This window comes from Nyctereutes procyonoides, unplaced genomic scaffold (genome assembly GCF_905146905.1).
Source record: "Nyctereutes procyonoides isolate TBG_1078 unplaced genomic scaffold, NYPRO_anot_genome, whole genome shotgun sequence".
NCBI classification, from domain to species: Eukaryota; Metazoa; Chordata; class Mammalia; order Carnivora; family Canidae; genus Nyctereutes; species Nyctereutes procyonoides.
Window position 1 is genome coordinate 5,334,902 of NW_026575130.1, and position 22,748 is coordinate 5,357,649.

At 37.7% G+C, this 22,748-nt stretch overlaps 1 protein-coding gene across 32 annotated transcripts in view; it reads right to left on the minus strand.

Moving 5' to 3' along the window:
* Positions 1–2,819: 2,819 nt before the first annotated feature.
* Positions 2,820–22,748, minus strand: part of ANK2 (ankyrin 2) — a 654,899-nt gene continuing 634,970 nt past the window's right edge. For 21 of the 32 annotated variants that reach the window (XM_055342391.1, XM_055342396.1, XM_055342409.1 and 18 more), the window contains 11 exons: positions 22,487–22,561; positions 20,444–20,575; positions 19,376–19,519; positions 16,410–16,695; positions 14,523–14,811; positions 12,082–12,174; positions 11,498–11,581; positions 11,245–11,409; positions 10,078–10,260; positions 8,622–8,713; positions 2,820–5,092 (listed from right to left, as the gene is read on the minus strand). In XM_055342391.1, coding sequence (XP_055198366.1) covers positions 4,909–5,092; positions 8,622–8,713; positions 10,078–10,260; positions 11,245–11,409; positions 11,498–11,581; positions 12,082–12,174; positions 14,523–14,811; positions 16,410–16,695; positions 19,376–19,519; positions 20,444–20,575; positions 22,487–22,561 — 1,727 coding nt within the window. In that variant the 3' untranslated portion in view covers positions 2,820–4,908. The remainder of the gene's footprint in view (positions 5,093–8,621; positions 8,714–10,077; positions 10,261–11,244; positions 11,410–11,497; positions 11,582–12,081; positions 12,175–14,522; positions 14,812–16,409; positions 16,696–19,375; positions 19,520–20,443; positions 20,576–22,486; positions 22,562–22,748) is intronic. The other 11 variants (XM_055342416.1, XM_055342411.1, XM_055342414.1 and 8 more) reach the window with 1 other exon arrangement.

Here is a 22,748-nt window from a genome sequence, read left to right on the forward strand (position 1 = left end):
TTGTGAGAAAATAAATACCATCCTCCTGGGGTACTTAGTCACATGGCAGCCCTATGAAAAGAATATACCAGTCTGAACAGTAACTGGATTGTTAGAACGATGACTCTAAGCTGTCCCTCTGATTCTTTGGGGTGAGTCAGTGTGGTTGGAAGGATGTTGAAGGTATCGCATATTTGTGAGTCACTTGAAAATTTCACGCAAGGCCCAACTCACCCAGAAGTTGCTGCTATACTAATGCCATGAAAATTCTGAGTTCCGATCAACACTCGGGATAGAGTGGTAGAGTGTGGATGTCATGCAACATGGTCATTCAGTTGTTTCTGCACACCCACAGAGACAGCTAGTCTGTTCCTCCCACCTCCAGGTCTTTGTGGCAGCTCTGCTGGACTTGTTGCTGGTAGAGAACATTCAGTAGGGGAGTTTGGCGGCTTTCTCTAATTCAGCAGTCTATTTTGAGGGTAAAGACAAAAATGAAAGCCTAAAATAGTCTGTGCATAGAGTTTGAAGAAGAGATGGAAACCAGAACTGAATTATGAAGGCCTACTGAGAAAAAGAGATCCTAAAGAATCCTTCCTCAGAGTAGGAAGGGAATGAAAAGGCTTGATTGACAATGACTGTCCTGTGAGCACCTTAGAGGAAGTAGTTAACTTATACCTTCTAAACTATCAGGGTGACAGCCTTCAACTCCCACCTGGAAGATCACCCTTCCCAAAGAAGTGGAATGTCACAAATATAGGTCCATATATCATGGGCTCTGAGAACACACAGGCCCCTGTGGCACTTCCAGATTAACAGGATGACGGAGTGGGGTAGGGGGGCACGGGGGAAGGGCTTGCTGCCCTTCCCTGCATCTGGTATGGTGAGAGGGTTCTCAGGCATTGTTCTCTTTTGTGTTACTGATGAGGATTCCAGAGGGTAAACTTGCACAAAGTCACAGAAGTACCAATGTAGCTGGATTGATTTGAATCCAGGCTTACTCCAGGATCACCTACTGAACAATCTTGTTGTATTGCTTCACCGAAACACTTCCAGGGCTAGCAGCTGAACATTTCCAGCAACTGAAGAGATCTGCTGGAATATTACAAATACCATCTTCTGATGCCTCTGTCCACCAAATATGGCAGCTCTACCCACAGGATACTCATATGTAATCATCCATTCCACTCAGAAGAGCTAATTTAAAGCAAAGGAGTACTTTTATTTTTCCCAGGGAGTCAGTCTAACCAAAAAAAATAAATAATTTGTGTGTAGGAGTGAGGAACAAAGGTTTTTCTTCAGATATTTAAACGATTTTCTCAAATGTTCCATTACTACAGTGAAACAAAAGTTGTGTTACATGTTTACGTGGGTGGTTCATTCTAAGATTGTGATTCTAGCTTTAGTTAGATCAGAAACAGAAGTAAGACCTTGACTGAAGGAAGAGAATTCAGTTCTTAAGCAGAGTGGCAACTGAAGACAAAGACATTTAAGTAATTATTTTCTCATGGTATAATGAAAACAAGCTGACCATCTTTTGCCATTACTCAAGAAAACCTTGTGATTTTGGTTTTCATTAAATATTTGGTTAGCTTCTCTTCATCTGTCTTATTCATGTGCCTGTTTACTTACCCACACCCAGACCCTCCATGCTGACATAAATTGAATCATTCCACTAGCAACCAAAGTTCAAACTCAATTTGAGCCTGTTTCAATGTACTTATATGTGATTTTCACCTCTTTGTATCTAATTCATTTATGAGATGTGCATACTCTTCCCTCAATCTGGAGGGTTCGCCCCACTTTGTATTTTAAATATGTTCCTGTAAAAGGGCAGATGAATCACTGCTCATTTTTTAATGGCGTTTGTACAGCAAGTCATTACATCACTGTAAGAAAACATTGAATATTCCCTTAGTCAAACTCAAAGCAATGGAAGCCTAGAGTTCCTGTCAATAGAAAGCACAGCCCATGAGAAAAATGGGAGGAAGAGGATGGTCACATACTATGGTCACAACCTACTTTGGGATTTTTTTTAACCTAGACTTTTTTTTTTATTATTTTGAGCAATAATTTGTATTTTAATTTCGTGAGATCTCCTAAATCAACTAAGATTTAAGATAAACCAGATCCAGTGAGCTTCACAGCTCATGCTGGATAGGACTTAAGTAAAACCTATTCGGTTTCCTAACCATGCCTTCTTGTACTGTTTTTATGGTAAAAAATACTATAGTAGCACTAAAGGGATTTTTCATAAAAACAAAAACAAAAAACTCTCCAAATACAACTGATTTCAGTTTTGTGTATTTCTGCCCTTTTGTTACTCATATTAATGTATCCATTTAATGTTTAATTCTCAGGCCATGAGATAAATAACACACTCACCCACCCCAGCGAAATGCTATTTCCCAGAGGAAGGTGTTTCTGGAGCACCCCTGCATTAATAAGCGAGAACCGAAATGGGAGACTCCTGCCCAATGAGCCTTAATGTCCTACCAATCTCTGGTTCCCCTCTCCTCATTGCCCCCAGCCTCCAAATTCCTATTTCTTATTTACTAATGATCCCGAAACTAAATATAAATCTTTGTCTTTCTCCTTTTGCATAACGAAAAGTTTTGAGGGCAAGGACAAAAATCTTCTACCCATTTCAGTGCTTATATACAGTGTTGGTTATATAGCATACTCAGTCACTAAATAAAAATTAGAAGGGAAAGAGCATTCTGTGCCCTTTCTGGCTTCATACTCTTTAATAATTAATCCTTTTACCTATGGTCATCTCTTTAATAACCTCTTATCTCATGAAATCACAGACTAAGTGATAAAGAAGAATAAATTACTGTTGCCACATTTAACACTTGTACATTTTATTTAATTAAATCAGCCATTGTACACATTGCAGCTATGTATTGTTAGTGTTGTATTTTTTTTTCCATTAACTAATACATGCCCTCATAGATATATTCAATTAGTGTTATCACCATGGGAACAAGATGCTGATTCATCAACTGAAAATTCACTTCTTCTCACAGTATTCAAGTTTTTTGATTACACAGCAAAAATCAAAAATCAAAAAAAGGTGAATAACCATTATGTTGTTACACAGACATCATCTGCACTGCAAATAACACAACAGAAATGCTTTTCTTGAGCTCCAGTGAAGGTTTTGACAAGAAGGCCATGGCGTGTCTCAAAAAGTTTCACCATGAGCCGCTCTCATTTTGGCTGCCAAAGAAAGCTTTATTTCCTATCCAACTGCCAAAAAGTGCTAGCATTTGAGGCTTAAGAGATTTGGCTTGTGGGAAACCTCCCTCCCAGGAAATTTTCTCCCTTGGCAACATTACTTTAAATGATGAAGTGCCATTGTTTGTCACATTTGTTTTTGACATTCGGAGCAATGAGTCATTTTTGCACAACAGGAAAAGACCAGATAGAATTGGAAAATGTTCAATCCCTGGAGGATAGACTCTTTTTTTTTTTTAATTTCATCTTCATTGAATATACTTTTCTTTAACAAATAACTGATTCGAAATGTATACTGTTTATATGAATATATTTGTGAATATATATATATGTTAAAATGCTACACAGCTTCAACCACTAGAGGAATAAGGAATAGGACATGGAAATCACTCAGATGATTAAAGTTCCTTCTTTGAAACAAAAAAGTGCACAAATGCACTTCAGAGTTTCCAAGGGAGTTTGGATTTCAAATAAATAAATCAAAAATTTTAACCAAAACCAAATTGGTAAGGATTTCTCAACCTTGTCTGCAAGCTAAAAAACAGACCTAGCGGAAAAGTGAAAAGTGCTTGCTCAGGGTCAAAAGAATGAAAACCATCAGTGTGATCAGAAGAGGAGTTTTGACTGTGGTTTTGATTTTTAAATGCTACATGCAGGTATTAGAGAAGATATAAACCCGGGCGGGGGGTCAGGGGAGGGGAACCACTCCAACATGGTGAAGGAGTTTAACCTTTTGCGTAGAGGGTAAATCTTGTTTCCAATGAATTATCTACAGTGCAGTGGCCAGAAGAAAGTACCACCAATAAGACAGCGTGGTTTGCTAAAGCAGCAATGAAAACTGGAAAACTACAGTAGTTATAGCTTTTAAAATACCCTGCCAATGTGTCCAAAATCTAAAAGACCTGAAGATGCTAGAACGCCACCAGCTGTGGCTGCTAGCAGCTGAATACCTCATTGATTCCTTCCTTTAGCCGTCTGCTCCCCTTCTCCCCTCCCTCATAGTGGCTGTTGGGAGAATCCTAAATCAAGGCTGGCCAGCACCAGCAGTAAGTGCTTAGTTAGGATAGTTCCTTGAGGTTATCAACCCATCTTTAACTAGGAGCAATGGCTACTCTGGAAGTTCTAAGGACATGGTAGGTCTGAAGTGCTTCTTTTGCAGTAGAACTGTATTATTCGATTGTGTTAGCAATATCTTAATTAACCATTGTTCAGCAATTTCTAGAGGCCTTTTATTCCATGATGCCCAGTGTAGTTAGGATAGGCAGTGGTTTTAATTTTAATATGTTGTTCATCTGAGCATTTTAGCTATATACATGGTATAAGGATATCCCCTGGAAGGACTCCTAGATAGCATCACTTGAAGAGGTCTGTAGGTGAAGTTCTTCTGATCGATGGATTTTCATGGAGCTTGTGCAGGAGCAAAGAACAATGGAGGTGGCCAGTTCCCAGTTTAGCACAGACACAACAAAGTAGTGGATACAGCATCCAGTCTGAAGGATGCTATCTTTGGTCACAAATTAGCTTACAGTCAGAGAGAGGACGGGGAAAAACTGAAACAAAATGCGGTGTGTATTTGCTCAAAGTGGAAGTGTCAGGGTATCCCATGAGGCCGGTTAGGTCACTCTGCTAATGACGCGGGAAGTTGCATATTGAGTGAATGTGTGGTTTCTGGTGTGAGGACTGCGCAGCCCCTCACTTGGCCTCTGGCTTCGAGTCCTCCTTGCAGAAATGCCGAAGGAGTTGCTGGAGGTCGCGCTGGAGGTCATCTTGGTCTAGTGCTTCTGGTACATCCTCCAGGTGCTCCAAGTAAATGCGTTTTCCATGCTGGTCCTTCACCACAGCCCTCTTCTGTGTACTGGCTTTACTCATTGTTGTCCTGGAGGAAAGCAAACAAGAGAGAATTATGCTTTCTTAAGAGACAGCCACCATCTTTGGAATGGGGGTAACCGTGACATGAAAGTACTTTACTGTCCTACCTCCGGGTAATTCTACACTGAGCTATTAGTTGAACAACAGCCATCTTTCCACATCTGTCTTTGAAACATGGCTTCTTCTATCTGATGTGAGTCATGAAGTGTTTTAAAGTGTTTTGGAACAAAGAGTATTTTCTAAAACTTAAGGAACTATTTCAAATAAATAAAACCATGCTTTAATGTGATTCTCTCCAAAAGTAACCATCCAATCATTCATGTTTTGTTCAAGGCACACTGATTTGAAAAGCTTGGCTTGGGGCGCCTGAGTGTGCAGTTGGTTGGGTATCTGACTCTTCATTTTGGCTCGGGTCGTATTCTCAGGTTCATGGGAATGAGCCCTGCATAAGTCTTCCCACTCAGTGGGGATCTGTTTGAGAATCTCTCTCCCTCCTTCTGCCCTTCCTGCTCATACTCTTTTTCTAAAATAAACAAATCTTAAAAAAAAAAAAAAGAAAAGAAAAGGAAAGCTTGGCTCATCCTGAAACAGGGATTCCATATGTACTTCTTGACAGGCTGAGAATAGTTCTTGATTTTTTTTTTTTTTTTGAAACACCTTCACTGCCAACTTACTCCTTAGACTTGCATCCTGTTCTAGGAAAATTTTTCCATGGACACAGATCTTTAAAACTGGAATCCTCTTCTATCAACATAGAGGAAGGTGACTACCAGTGAGAGATGAAGGTCTGCCCAGATATTGAAACCCCATCTGAAGATGGTGGGGAAGAGAGAGGAAAGAAAAAAAAACACCGAGACAAATTCTTCCTCCATCTGCTCAGATCTCCATGGACTTTGCCCATTTTTGGTCTTCTATGCCACTGAACAGTCTGCTGCTTTCTTGGTTCCCTCTTAACTAGTGATTACTCGACAAAGGGGCTATGATGTACTGTGATATTTTGTACTATTTTCCTGTATCCCTACTTGAAAACGATTATGCTGTAATTTGTACATCCTCTCTTCTTCTCACTACTTCTAAATATAATTATTCATTTCGTAAATATGTGAACATTTTTATGTGCCAGGCACTATTATTATAATGAATAAGGAAAATGAATCTCAGAGATTTTAAGCAATGCTCCAAATACAAAATAACAGTATAAAGTGGGGCCAAGACTCAAAGATTCCAGAGCCTGAATCCCTACCATGATGCCATGCATCTTCATTGAAAACCATGGAAGAAATGAGCAGTTTTCATGACTTTACCCAGCATTTTTCTTATTGATTCCTAGTGTTAAAGAGCTAGAGGTTCTGCTCTCATCATTATTCTGCCTTCTAACACTGTCATGCATTTAAGATCATTTTTTATTTATTTTTTTAAATGACTTCTATTAGCTGAAATGTTTTCAGCTTTCTTTTGGGCATCTTTGTTCCTTCTTCTTTTCCTCTCATGTTCTCTTCTTCTCTCCCTTCCTTTGACACCACATGAATTATTTTGTATCTGAAAACAAATTTGTTCCTTTAAAAATTATTTATATATTTGAGAGAGAGAGGGAAAGAGTTGGGGAAGAGGTACAGGGAGAGAGAATCTTTAAGCAGGCTCCCCACTGAGCATGGAGCTCAATATGGGGCTCAATCCTGGGACCCTGAGGTTATGACCTAAGTCAGACACTTAACCGACTGCGCCACCCAGGCACACTAAATTTGCTCTTCTTAATAAAAGGTCAAATCTGGTTCCAATGGTTGACATCAGATCATGTTTTTTTTTTTTAAAACTATGTAGCACCTATAATTTTTCTTCTCCCAAAAGGCAAATATCTGACTATTTCTGCCAAGAGCTAAGAGAAGCCTTCATGGCACTGGTGTGGGGGGATAAGCTTTATTCACAGGACAATCCCTGATATTTTGTGCAGATATGTGTAGATGAATGTGTTTATGAGTATGCATATGCATATTCTTCAAGCAGTGAAATGAATCTACCCATTATGCAGATCAGGGGAGCAGTGGGCATCATGAAATGTCTTCAGCGACATACAAGATAAAGTGTTATACATGACAAATACAGTTCCAGAACTAAATAGCTATAGAATTTAAGTGAGTTATCTGTATCTTTGGCTTCAAATTCACCAGGTGTAATTGAGAACTTTGGATTAACTCATCTCTAAATGTATTCCAATTTAAACATCTCATGATGCTAGGATATGTACATGGTTTATATGGCTTTTCTGAGTAACTGAATAAAAGACTTAAATGTTTAGAGTACAGGAGTGCCTGGGTGGCTCAGTGGGTTAAGCGTCTGCCTTCTGCTTAGGCCATGATCTTGGGGCCCTGGGATTGAGCACCACATCATGCTCTCTGCTCAATGGGGAGTCTGCTTCTCCCTCTCCCTGTCTCTTTCTTTCTCAAGTAAATAAATAAAATCTTTTTTTAAAAAAAGTTCAGAGTATAAAAGCACTTTATCCTTAGTTTATGTAGCATTTTTATAGTTCTCTTGGCAATTAGACCCTTAAATTCTTAGCTGCTGTGGTTGTTCATATGTGATTGGAGGGCGGAAATGTGATAGAACCTTTAATTCACTGTTCTAATTATTATGTTCTACAGGCTAAAAATAGCTTTGTAGAGTACTATAAATGACAATCTTTTTCTTCTTTACAATGACATGGAAAGCACAATAGTAACTTGAATTTCCATTGTGTCTTTTCACTGAGAAGCAGAGAGCACTTTATTAGCATGGTGCTGCTAGAGGACCAGAGACAAGGGCCAGGAGACAAGGCAAGGGTACTGAAGTTCATACATCAAATTGGTGGTAGGGATGGGCTGACCAGAGAGTTTCACAGCTGGTCCCCTTTTATAGGTGCAAAAGTGAGCTGCTTACTGCTTTTATGATTCTTTCTTAACTTAGTAGATTCCCTGGTTTCAGTACTGCTAGGTACATTCAGGTTTGTTGGTATCAAACTCATGCTCATGTTATTTGCCACTCACATGCCAGATCATGAATTAGCTCAAAGCTTTTAGAAAGAGCTAAAAAAAGAAGAAGAAGAAGAAGAAGAAGAAGAAGAAGAAGAAGAAGAAGAAGAAGAAGAAAACCTTAAGCATGTACCACACAGTTATGATTTGCTAAGATTGAGCTGAAGGCAGCTGGTCACAAGATTAATTTGTGAGCAGTTCATTAGATTCCTCTTCATATGTGCTCCAAATCTATCAACACAATGGACTATCCCAGGCAGTTGGCCTCAGCAAAACTGATGACTTGCTAAAACCCAAGGAGTGATTGTGTAAACAGGTGTCTCATTCTCAAGCCTTAGTATTACCTTCAAAGCATCTATAGGTATGACACATTGACAGATCTACCATTTGACAAAAGTATACAATACAGAGAGAGTTGAAAGTTCCCAAAGGATGTTAGGGTATATGTAGGGGCTCTGTTTTTCTTTTCTTAAAATTGGAGAAAAATTTAAGGTGTTAGTTGGCAAAGCGTAACCCCATGCTAACCCAAACCTTTTAATTATTGATCCATCCTCTTTCAGGATTTCATTCTCTACTAAACTGGGGAGGTGCACTTTCATGTGGCTACCTGTATAACTCAAAGCCTGAAGTAAGAAAAAAGAAAACAGGACAAAACCCATCATAAACCATAGACTTAGAAATAATCTATTACTTTGCTTAATTGATAATAAGTATAAAAATATATATTTGAAAGGATAAGTAAAAACAATAATGGATCAAATGCAAGTATTGAATTTTATTTAAATTTCTTCCACTTGTGAGGGACATGCATTATAATGCTTCATAAATGCTGGTAAATAATAGCTGAACTGATTGACTTTTAATTTTCTCCTCATTTCATCTTCCTTCCTTTCCCAGTGGAGACTCCACTGGTAAATATAATGATCAGAGACACAATAAGCAACAAATAAATACGGCCTACAGTGTACAACTCACATAATTAATCTTTTGATTATCCAAGGTCAAAATGCTTCCCTTAAAAGTATTTCATTAAGGTATGCTTTTCAAATCCCAATGCATTCATATATAATCCTAACGCATACCATGGGTATAGATGAGGACACACATGTAACATTTAACTTCAAAATGTCTCAATAGCAAAAAATGTTTGGTGGATGTTTGCATATGCCCACAATCCCTTAGTCAAAACCCTTGGGACCAGATGTGTTTCAGAATTTTTTCTTTTTGGATTTTAGGAAGGTAGTATGATATACACAATGTACATTCTAATACCCCAGAAGGGGTTGGGACAGCATCCTGCAATCAAACTCATAAATAAACAAATAAACAGCAAAACATATGAATATTCATTCTAGGTAGGACAAAGAAAAAAAAAAACCCTCCATGTCAGCTCATCTTAAGTTTCACTGCCCAATTAGCTTGCTACTAACTTACAAAATTTGTTTTGGTTTTCATAATTTTTGGATTCTTGTATCCTAGGAAGGATCTGTCCCCATAGACTCATTTCCTAATTATTGGAAATTAGAACTTAAATAATTAAAAATGCTTATTTTATTTCTAGGTTTAAAATAAACCTGAACTTTCTTTAATGCCTATCTTTGGAAACATTTGAAAATATCAGCTAGTAATGATAATTTGCAACCTATTCATTTCTTTCTCTTAGTAATTGGGAAGTCACTTCCGGGACTTCCAAGCAAGATGTAAGATCATGACCTAATTCTAAAGATTCTGATTCTGATTCAGCTGAAGTCAATGTTGGTCATCTTGATATTTAAAGCATTTATAGTGGCACCAATGAATATCACAAGTTATGGAAACATTAACTCGCTGTAGAGTTACTCAAACAGGAGTTCTACTCTTGAATTAGTCTGTGCCCTCCCATGAACACATATATGGAATGACATAATGATAAACCATTTTCTTTTTAAATGCAAAGCAAACATAAAACACACAACACAAAACCAAAAAAGTGATAATGCTTCTATACCTCTTCAAAGTCATCTTTGGCTGAAGGAAGATCAGTGGCTAAACTAGAATCACCCAGATGTTTCTCCATCCTCTCTCCATGTACCACAGTTGTTTTAACAACTTTGCTGACTCTACGGCCTTCCACTGGTTCAGCCTGAAATTGTGAAGTACTGGACAAAATGCTGGGCTCAGACAAAGTTACCTAATGAATGAAGGACACATGATACACAGTTTCTGACTGACACAATGTAACAGTGATGAATTTTCCTATGTAGAAAAACAAAAACACCAAAACCCTATAATGATATATATTGGTCTTCTAGAAAACAGTATTTTGGAAAAGAGAAGCAGTTACAAAAAGCATCAATTGGTAATACTGCTATAATGTACGCAGCACCAAACCAACCACTCATGAGTCACTTGAAAGAAAATTTGTCAGGAAGTATTATGAATGAGAAACCGATTGCTCAGTGCAATGTGGACATAACAGCTTGTAGATGAACCCTCTCTTTCCAAGTTTAAATGGTTTTGACATTATGAAAATAAAATTAATTCCCAAAGGAGAAACTCTCAAAGATATGAGAAACTGAAAAGTAGATTTCTAGAGAAATTTTGTGTATAATAATAAAATTTTGAGGATATGAATGAATGCAAAACAGTGAGTATGTCAGAAATTATATGTCAAAGAGGTAAATGTTCCTTAGAGAGAAGTAGAACAGAAAGAATACTATTGATCAGGGATTCTTGGGATCCTGGCTTTAGTGACTCTAAAATGCATAAGCTTAACTCTCAGATATTTATCTATAGTGCCTTACAGAAGGCTGCCATCCCGCCCAGGGAACAAGCACAACAATACAACAGTAGGCGCTTTGTGTGACATTGTTTGCCAGCAAATGAAAATCTGGTTTTCTAAAATTTGACTTTGGATTTCTGTTGTATGTACTTGACTATGAATTAAACAGGAAATAGAAATAAGAAGGGCCAAAGAGAGATAATGACTATAATGGCTATAAATCTCCTCTATGGCTATTTTAAAATTCCACAAAATCATGAAGAGAAAAACGAATGTGAGCTGAAATCAGGGTGCCATATAAGGGGCCAAGAGAGATAAACAACTGCACCCACCTCTTCTGACTCTAATTTATACTTCTCCATAAAACCAGGTTGGAGAATCAGATGATCTTACCTCTGACTGTTCGATGTCACTCTTTAATACAATGCGCTTCATGACTTTGGAATAGCCATCTCCTTCCTCAATGCTGATGGGTCCCTGTGCCGTTCCCTGCATCGTAACCTCCTCTTTCTCTGTGCCATCAGAGGATACATACCGCCTAATGATTTTTCTAGTGACCTGAAAGATATTTTATTCATGCAGCTCGTCTTTGAGTGGCAGTACCGGGGTACTGGTAAGTTTGACATCAACCACATTAGATTAATACCTTCTTTACCACAGTGTGTCCGTGCTCATCAATGTATTCTTCTTCTGTGACTGTTTCTGGGGGTATGTCAGGCATATCATCTCCCTAAATGGTTGAGAGAAAAGGGTCACTTTGGTGTTTGCTACCAATTCTGAGAAACTACTCCCAAGTGCTTATAATGTGAGCCATGTTAGAAAAGGAAGGGAGCTACTAAGAAGCACTGCTGAGATGCCAAGTCCTGTCGAGTAGTATGTTTAAAAGAAAGGAAAAAAAATGGGTAATAACATGCTTAGGAGAACTGGACCAAAGTTAGGTGTAAAACAAACAAACATACGAACAAAAACAGACAAGCGAGGTGAGGTGGGTGGGAGTGAGGAAGCACTCTTGCTCTTGCTGTTCGCTCTCTTGGAGGTGGGCTGCCAATGTCATCACTGCTGCATTTTTTTTTTTTTAAACAAACCAAACTTAGGAGAGTTAAAGGATCTGCTTTTGAATGGCCATGCACTACCTAAAGAGCATGCCAAGCCCTCAATGCTCCAGGTCTATCACTTTCTGAGGGCTATGGGGACAGAAGCGTCCCAGACGTGCAGTAATGTAACTGGTACCTGAATAATCACTCGTCGGCGGACAACCCTGGTAGTTACCATCGCCTCCTCATCTGAGCTGGCCTCCAGCTCACCTAATTCCTCTGTTAGCTCCTGGTGGAAGCATGGAAGCATTGTTTTGTTTAACATGCTAAGGAATGTCTTCACTACTGGTTTCTGCTTTAGTTCACACTGTTTTCTCAAAGTCTCATTCATGGAAGCTTTGGTGGAAAAGCCAGCAGGGCAAACAGGTGTGTGCCTATCTCACATTTTGATAAGAAGATAGTTTTGTGTTCGTGAATGAAAAAAAAATCTGGAATTCTGAAAGCTATCTGAGTACCCATCTGTCAAAATCTGTCAGAAGAAATAAGCAGCTTGTCCACATCACTTCTTGGACTTAAATTCCTGATAAATAACTAGATGTAAACACAGAAGTTAAGCAGCACAAACAACACTTGTAAGCCACTGACACTCAGGCTTAGTCTTGAAATGATTAACCCACAGGTATAGAAATAACTTATACTTGGAGCACAACTTTGTGCAAAAAGTCAGTATTTCCTAATAGTTGTTATCTAGCCAGTAAAGCATCTCCCTGGGAACAAAGGAGGCAGGCTATGAATATGAGACTCATTCTGCAGAGAAGTTAAGGTGCACTGGCCAGTCTGATATTATGGGTCTGGCCCTGAGTCAGAGATGGAATTTAAAACATAATTTTAGATTAGAACATATTTCTTGGGAGCATTCTGTCAATGTACTCTTTCTCAAGGGGATGCTATTTTTTTTTTTTAAAGAAAACTCAATGAAATTTTTCCAACATATTTTTAAATATCTGGTATATTTCTATATGCTTTTCCACTAAAAGAAAACATGTAAAATCTAAGCCAAATTATACTTTAAATATATTCAGGAATCTACTGCCTAGAAATATGATCAGCAAGAAAACTGATTGAAATTGGATCCTCAAGATAGGGTCATGAGAAGTTAAGGCTCAAACTAGGAAGCATCACAGAGATAACTGGATATTCATCACGAATAAATGGAATGGGTCTGTATAAAGTGGAATATAGAAGGACTTATCAAAATTTCTTTATGTGCATTGAAAAAGTAAATGAATTATCCAAATAATTGTTTGAGATCTATACTTCATTTAGCCAATAGATTCTTAGGCTAAATTTAGTTAACTTTTAGGTCCAGATAGCATCTTTGAAACATTTTTACTAGAATTCATTTAAGATAAGAACTTGGGAGATGAATAATTCTATGTAAACTTAAAATAAAATTCCATTCATGGGATGAATTCATTATTTAAGATAACTGCCAAAATTGGGACACAGTTTTCATTCGTCTGAACCTCTCCTAATTTTAGTTATGATTTTAGATAAATCCTGCAGATTTATGAGCAGATGTCATCCTCACGGTGAACAAAAATAAATGTGAGCCTTCAGCCCGCAGATAAGTTGTACTCTTTTCCTCAAAGTTTCAGTTCCTTTATATAACTCATTCTCTACTACTGAGACATATAGTAATGCTTTAAAAACACTTTGATGTAGAAAATGTTTTTGGATTCTAAAAGGAAAAATATAGAATTTAATTGATATTAAATTACGTTTAACGCAAAAAGATCCTGGCACTTTCTTCTGTGCATGAGAATCATCTAGGGAGTTACCTAAAATACAGATTCTGGGTCCCCCTTCCCTCTCTGAGGTTTATTTCGATTCACAAGCTCTGAGGAGGGCTCAGACCCCGCCAGTTAATGCTGAGGATGTGGAGAGATTAGAATATGTTTTGAGAATAAATGGTTTATGTGAATTTCTTAATATGGTCTCCGCCTCTCTTCAGAACATCAAAACTCATTTAATGACAAAGGAAAGGGTGTGATGCCAGCTCCTGTTCCAGTCAGGTATTCTGATATTCTCAATCAGCAAGAAGTTGAGGAACAATGTCCTTTTTTTCAAAATAATTTTAAAAACAGATATAAGGAGATCTATTTTGGAAATCATCTTTCCTTTAATGAGAAAATTTTGTTTGAGGAGGTAAATCCCACTAAATATCCACAATCTGTGTGCTCATCAGCTGACAGCACAGACAGATCTAATCAGAGTCTGCCTGCCACACGTTTCCACGGCTGGCACTTACCTGAGGCCCTGTTCATCCCTCTTACTAGTCTTCAAGTCCATGGTTATCAATTTTGAAAAGTTACATCCAGGTATCTTGTTTCACACCAGGGTTCATTTTCCTTAGCAAATGGTTTTCCAATTAGAGCTCACGATCAAATAGCTAGAATTGGAACGTGTATCATTTTTTTTCTAGATTCTCTAGTCCCCAGGTTTTAAAAGGGATTGAGAGGTTCACATGACCCAGGTTAATTTTTTCAGAGAAAGCATAAGCCATCAGAGAAATGGAAACTGGGGAAGATTTGTAGCTTCACTGCCTGTGGGCAAGGAAATGGAGTAGATTCTTACCTTATGGAAAGCTGCATCTTCATCAAGTCTTTCAAGTATCTGTGACTGGTCATCAGCAGATTCCACTATCACCAGGCTGGTTTTCCGAGGACTCTCCTCCCCACGTTCTGGGGGCTCTTCGGGTTCTTGTATGATAGGAGAATCTCCGTGCTCGCTAGATGTTGGGGTCTGGAGGTATGGCCTCTCCTCCTCAGGAGGGGTCCTGATTTCTTCAGGTGTCTTGCTGGGAGAGGCAGATTCAGCTGTAGGCTTTTGAGTCTCTGACACTTCCGTCCCTGGGGTTGTCACACTGAAACAGAGAAGCCAAGTTATAGCATGAAAGCATATGCATTTTTCGTCCTGCTGAAGCAAGGGAATTGGAAGGAAAGATGGAATTTACCTTCATGGTCCAGGGAAGTCATGTTAAGTTACCGCACATTGATCTAGCATTGACTGAGAAAGGTGTATTCTAGAGATAAAAAATTATCCTAAAATGTATTACCATTTCCTAATTTCTACAAAGTATATAAATTATAATTTCATCTTTTCTTTGATAACTGAAGGTGAACTTGAAGATTTGAGAAAGTTTATATAACAAAGATCTGTAAATAATAAGGTTTTCGAGGCAAGAATCAAAGTTTGGGAAAAAATTTAAAAACCAATATATAAACCCCATGTTAATATCATTATCATAACTGTAAATATATAGAATCTTATTATACCTCTGGAAAACTATATGACTTCATGGAAAGACCTGGTTAAAACTTTTTCTACTGTTATAATTTGGAGTTACTCCAATGCAATCTTTATACTCCGATTTTCTAAATAAGAAAAATCTCTTTTTTTTTTAAACTTACTGTACATTATTGTCACTCCATAGATATTAAATGCCCCAAGTGCTTCTCTGATATGCCCTCTTTGCTTCCCACCTGTTTCTTTCTCTTTCTTTTTCTTCTCTTCCCTAAAATCTAAAGGTAGTTGGGAGGGTGGTGGTTCGGTGGAAATAGAGATGATTTTATTATTCACTTCACTCTCTTTTCAAGTTCCAGTGACCCCAGCACAAAACTCACTTAATGACAAGAGAAATGCTCTGATGCAATCTCCTAACACACTGTTCTCAGATTTCAGGGCTGGGGACACAATTTCCTTTTGCATAGTCTGTTTTCTTTCTCTAAATAACAAGTGCCATTTAAACAACTCTTTCTCCTTCGCTTCTATAAAAGCCCAGAACTTGGGTTCTGAGCTGCCTGTTCTGTAGCTTCCTTTGGTCGGAAGCTCTCCCAAAGACTTTCTTTACTCCCACTCTGATCCCATCCCACCTTATTTTAATAGTCTGTCCGTGTGACACACATAATATCCGTGTGAATAATCTGTGCTGTGTTTCCAATTTTACTGCTGGCCACCCCATCGCTTTGGTGAAACACACTGAGAGCTGCTTCACTGTACGCTGCCACTGTTCACACTCTCAACAAGCCAGGGACAACTGGCACCTGTCCAAGCACTACAGAGAAGTGAGGGGCAGTACTCTAATGAGTAATAAGAATGAGGTCCATATGAAATTTTAGAGTTGAAACAATGCTTTCACGCACACATTCTTGACCTGTGACCCTATGAAATGAATAAGGAATATATTAATATAACTTAGAGAGGTGGAAAGAAAAATCAAAAGGGCTTTGGGACTTGTCCAAGGTCACAGGACTGGAAGTTGGTTCCATCAGATCTACCACATGAGGCTGTCACAATTTAGGTCTCAACTCTTTTGCTCTTTTTCTGTAGTTCTGGCACTTGTTATTGGTGAGGTTATTTGAAAACCACCTGAAAACCATACAGCTGTATATGCCTGGGCACACTTGTCACACTGGCTTGTTTCATAGAATTACATTTGATGGGCTTTCTTTTGACACTCACAAGTACTCTTGCTGACATTCAAGAGATGACTCTTCAGGCAGGCCTTGCGTTTTCCCTGAGAAATCCTGTTGAACTTGCTCCTTGTGAGTTTGGGGAAAGAGCTCTGTTGCCGAGCTGTCTCCCTCAGCTTTGGGGATGCAATCCTGAAAAGTGGAATACCCAACAGAAATGTCTTCCTCTGAGACAATGGGAGGGTGATCACAGGACTCGCTTTCTTTAGAAGCAGCTTGCTCCTCTTTCTGCTTGTGCTGTGCAGTGTTTAGCTCCTCCTGAAGTACTGAGAAGCCTACAGGGGAGAAAATGGAAATTAAGCATTGAATTGAAGCTCACTTATTATTAAACAGGTATTTATTGAGTAACTATTAATGTGCCACATCCTGTGATAGACCCATGGCTACAAAGCTGACCTTCAAGATGCAGATCATCTAGCAATGCTCAGGCAAGTAAGAGTCTATTAAAGTGCAGAGTGACTGGGCCACAGTGCCAGTCAATGAATGCAGGAGCACCCAACTCAGGGTTAAAGAATTAGGAAAGGAAATGCAGAGGGTGTGACATTTTAAGGAGACCTAATGATAAGTAGGCATTGACTGGGATACTGAAGCACAGAAGGTAAGTAGTAAGAATTAGAGTTTAAGAATAATTAATAATAGCTCATACATTCTAAATTGATTATGTGTCAGGCACTGTTCTAGGTGCTTCAAGAGTATTAACTTATATTAACAACACTCTGAAGTTTAATACCCTTTTTATGGAGGGTCTCTCAAGCCAGGCTAAGGAATTTGATTATGTCCAGGACAGTGAGGAGTCACTGAAAAAATTTTAGCAGAGTTATGACTGAGTTATGTCACTCAACAGATACATATTGAGTATCAACGATGTGTTAGGTGCTATTTAGACGTTAGACATACAGCAGTGAACAAGATAAAAAAAACTCCTCATTGAAATCTGATTTTTGCAGATAAGTATTTATGACAAATTTTAGGAGAAAAAGAAACCAGGGTAAAAGTATAGAGCAAATAGGGTTAGTATTTTAGGTAGACTTGTCAGGAAAGAGTCCTGTGGGAGTAGAGGAAACAAAAAGGAGCAGAGCCCCAAAGCCTGAGAATACGCAGCGTGCCCAGGGAACAACAGGGAGGCCAGACGGGATTTATGAAAGAAGGAGAGAGATAGGAGAGGGGATAAGCTTTCACTGAACAGTGACACACATCATAATTTAAATCTAGGAAAAGTATGAAGCTACAGAAAGAAACCAAGGAAGAATAGCCAGTAAAATAGTGGGGAAAAAAACATGAAGGGAGGCTATCATGGAAAGTGTGAAGAAAATACTATAAGGAGAGATTATTTTTTTTGTCAAATGTACTAAGGGGTACATGAGCTAAAGACTGACAAATTACTCACTGTATTTGGGAGAGAAGAAATAATTGGTGAATTTTATGACTGTTTTCCATAGGGTGGTGATGACAAAAGTCTGGCATAGATTCTAGAGATAGTTCTAGAGAGATTAGGAAGACATGAAGTAGATACAGGAAATTTAGGCTATACTTTTAAAGAGATTTTCTATAAAATGGAGAAACAAAACAATCATACAAGGAAGAATATGGGATGAAAGGAGTTGATTTGTTTTGTTTTTAATGCTCAATGCTGTTGAGCACGGTCTAGTTGTAGGAAGCTACAGGGGATAACTATAGGAGTGAGGTCCTTAATTGGATAAAAAGGGGACAAGATCCAGTACAAAACAAGAGATGATGGTTTTAGCAAAGCACAGACATTTTATACAGGAGGGAAAGTAGAGGATAGGCATTGAGATGCACTTAGAGATGCAGATTTTGTGATGAAAGAATATGGGGACTCCTGGGTGAATCAGCAGTTGAGTATCTGACTTCGGCTCAGGGCGAGACCCCAGTCCAGGGATCCCACATCGGGATCCCTGTGAGGGGCCTGCTTCTCTCTCTGCCTATCTTTCTGTGTCTCTCATGAATAAATAAAATCTTAAAAAAAGAGAGAAAGAATATGGACATTTGTTTAGGACGATCCTTATTTTTTCTAAGAAGTAGGAAGCTTGGTCATCAGATTTTAATACAGAGAAGAGAAATGCTAGAGGCTTGAAAGAAGAGAAGGTATAAAATAGAGATAAGAGAGAGAAGAAGAAAGAAAGTGGGTGACCATATAAAAAAATAAGAATGGACTAGAGAAAACTTTAGTAGGTGGTAGGGCCAAAGGCTAGTAGTCCCAGTGGGTTTGGAGAATTGTTGGTGTGGAAGCAGAAGAGGAAGTAAGCATGATTCTTCAAGTTAGGACGCAGAAGTAGTATGGTCAGTGGTAGTAATATAGTCTTGGTTGTGAGCACTGAAGTAGATAGCTAAAATAAAGTGAAAGACCCAAGTATCAGACGTGCCTTTAAGGAACTGAAAAAAAGGCACTGGATAGGTCATCCATGTTGTTGTTTGTATCCCCTTAAGACTCATGTGATGAAACCCTAATCCCAGTGAGATAGTATTTGGAGGTGGTGCCTTTAGAATGTAATTAGGTCACTGAGGGTAGAGCCCTTAATGGGACTAGTGCCTTTATAAGAGGAGGCCAAAAAGTGAGCTAGATCTCTTTGCCCACGTGTGGACAACAGCAAGAAGATGGCCATCTGCAACCCAAAGGAGGGCCCTCACCAGAACCTGACTATACTGGCATCTTGATCTCTGACTCCCACTCTCTAGAACTGTGAGAAATAAATTTCTCTTGTTTAAGCTACCAAATTTATGGCATTTTGTTATAGCAATCCAAACAGGTTAGGACAATAGTGAAATAATAAAGAATGAGCAATGGTTGGTGAATGAGCAATATGGGTACTTATAAAATGAGAAAAATGTGTGATCACCAAAGTCCACAGACCACCCTCTAAATAAAGGAAGATCTGGTCCAGTTGCCTGAATTAAACACAGGTACAACACACCCACACACACTAATTGTTTGACCTTCACTATGATCCAGTGCAATTGTCTGTTCAATTTCTGCATAGCTATGAGTGATGCGCTCCTGGAGAGGCTCTGTGCTGGCCTCCATGAGATGAACAATATCCATTCGGTTGATCTTAGTAAGACATTCAATGAGATTGGTATCTAGAATATCAGAGAAAAAGCATTTAAAAAGTATTCCTTCTAAAATGTCTTTCATTTAGTTGCCTTACTAAAATTTTAATCTTTGCACAGGAAACAATAAAACTTTGTAAAAAGAAGCAAACAGAAAAGATATATGTATGAAAAAGTGGGAAAGCATAGGCATAAGCCCCAAAAGTAGAGTTGCCAGATATTAAACAGGACACTGTCAAATTTGAATTTCAGATGAAAACCCAAACAAATTTTAAAGCATAGGTATATCCCAAATACTACGTGGGGATATACTTATATTGAAAAAGTATTTGTTGACTTATTTTTATTTGCCTAATCTGGCAATCCTACCTAGAAGAATGGCAATAGAAGGAAAGGCAAATGTAGACTGGCTATAAATAAGGGAGGTCTCTAGGTAGATCTTTAGAGAGACATTAAAGGAAGTAGCAAATTTAGACTAGCTGAAGAATGGGACAAAGTAAAGGTCTTTACCACTTCTCACTTTATTTGATGTGGCCAGCATATTACATACAAATCATTATAAAGAATATCTTCTTGACATCTTTCCCTCATTTAAGTTATTTAGGAGTAATTTAGGAGTAAAGGAAGTAGGAATTGAAGGTAAGGCACTACCAATAAAACAATGACAAATAAAGTAACTGTCCATTCTCATATTTAGAAAATTTTAGGACTTAAAAACATTCCTGTTGGCAGCCAATGTTTCCACTACTTGGCCTTGTTCAGGGGAATATAGGGTAAGAATTGTCAGCTTATTTTAGAAATGTCATAGCTTGTTCTCACTTGTTTACAGTAGTATTTCAGATGGATGGCATTCATTATTTTATTATTTTACTGAATTTGCAAGAAAGGGTTGGTGAATAGGCCTTATATCTCAACCTTTAGTCTAATGCTTTTTACATACAGTTCCCCACTTACCTGTAGCATGTTTGCCATCCCTTTCTAGCCAGTACTTCAAAAGCGCATGACTCTGGTCTTGGAGAGAATTAGGGTTCTCAATTCGAATTTGATGAATTTGTTCCTCAGTGAAATCCAGTTCTCTTGCTAATTCTAGAAAAGAAAATATTACTCCATAAGTACCTTAACTTCAAAGTTTGAGTCTCCACACATGGCTTTGTGATTCAGTAAATGATGCATTCTTTGTATTACCGTAACAGGGTTCCTTTTTTCCCCTATGTATTAGAAGTGACTCTCAACATGACTTTGTTCTTCTAGACCTAACTGTAGATGGTTTCCTTAAAACTGGTTATAGAATTGATCACTTTCAGAGTGGAAACACTAAGTTTGAGGCAACTAATGATAAAACATGTATAATTCAGACCCATTTAATTCCAAAGTGCAGACTGGACCATTAATACAGGATTATACTCTTAACCAAGGTAATGGAAAATAAATTACTGAAAACAGGAGTAATAGACTTTCTCACTTTTAATCATCATTAAGTAACATTTTAAGTACTATAAATCCTATTTCTGTATACTTGGATAAATACTGCCTGTGGTTATATTATGGTGGTTGGATAAACTCCTTTCTTTGATTTGATGTCACATAAATAAAAGCTCCGGGAAGCATTAATTGACGTAGGGAAAAAGCCACAAATTTTTTCTTTAAAGTCTACCATTAACATTGTATGTGGACACTTATATATTGTGGTGTGTGTGTATGTGTGTGTGTGTGTGTAAAAATAAGTGTCTTCTTTGGAGGGCAATTGGCCAATATCTTTCAAAATTAAAGATATATATATCCTTTATGCAGATATTCAATTCTATTTCTAGTAATATACTCTATAGAGACAGTCATGAAAATACACCAATGCACTAGGATGTTTGTCATTAACAGGAAACAACCTAAATATCCAGTAATAAAGGCCACTGATAAAATTATACTTTGATACAGTAAAATTAAATAGCCATTTCAAAGAATGAGATAATATGTCTATGCTGATGGAATATTTATAAGTAGTATTGAGGAAAATTGTGCTTATTTTTATTTTTTTTAAATTGTGCTTATTTTTAAATAGTACACATAGATGTGGGTATATATATATATATATATATATATATATATTTTTTTTTTTTTTTCCTGAATACATGAGAAAGTGTAAGCAGTTACTTTTGAGGCATAGAGATAGAATATCAGATGCAGGCATCAGAAACTTATTTACACTTTTCATTGTATACCATTTCTGTATGGTTGTAGGGTTTGCATTTTCAACAAGTATATAGATGTTACATTTTATATGCAAATACACACATACTTAATAAATAAATTAAATAATTCTGAATGTTACCTATTTAATTAGTCAACCGGGGACATTTTGATGTCCTTCCTTCCCCTATAACCCCTATTAAAAAAAATCTGACCAGCATTCAACAATTGTTTAAAAGTGAGATGACTATTCTTTCTGCTTTGTATTACCTTTTTAAGGGTTTTATGGATTTCTATTTATCATATTGATTTTCTAATTTACTTTTCTTTAATAATTTAACATACAATATAATTTATATGCTGAAATAGCCTCATTTATCAGAAAATTAGTGAAACATCGTATTATATATATTTCAACATGCATCCAAAGCAAATTTGAGTACTGTTCATGATGAAGATATCTGATATAAGATGTCTAAAATAAGAAGCCCTAGATTAAATCTCCAACTAAATTCATGACAATTACATCTAACAATGATTTTGAAACACAGTCATCTCCCCAAAGTTTGGATATCCAAAGCTCCGAAAGGAGGATGGTGACATTGATCTATTCTCAAAATCCCCCACTTTAAAGTTCTATTTTTCTAAATTCCAGAGATAATAAAAGGCCTGCCTGGATTTTCCAGTTCATAGTTTATTATTCTTTTTACTATTCCACGTGGTCTTCTTCACTGTTAATGATAGTTGGCTGATGCAATTGTGTTTCCTAAACGAAGCAAGTTCTGTTGAAAAAATGAGTCACACTAATTTTACCTGTCCAGCTGAAGCCAAGGTGATCAGCAATATATGCCAGCCTCTCCTCGATCCGTTCCTGCTCATCCTGTTGATCTATAGAAGGTCAAAAACAGAATGGCCAAAGGTTGTCTATGACAAGAGAGCAACCACAGTACTGATCATCCAAAGAAAGGAAGTCACTTGTCCAAATATTTGATAATAGCACAAGTTAGCTATTATATTTTAAATCATTTTAAATTGTGTGTTTGCCTGATTTCTGGAATGGAATGGGAAATAAATT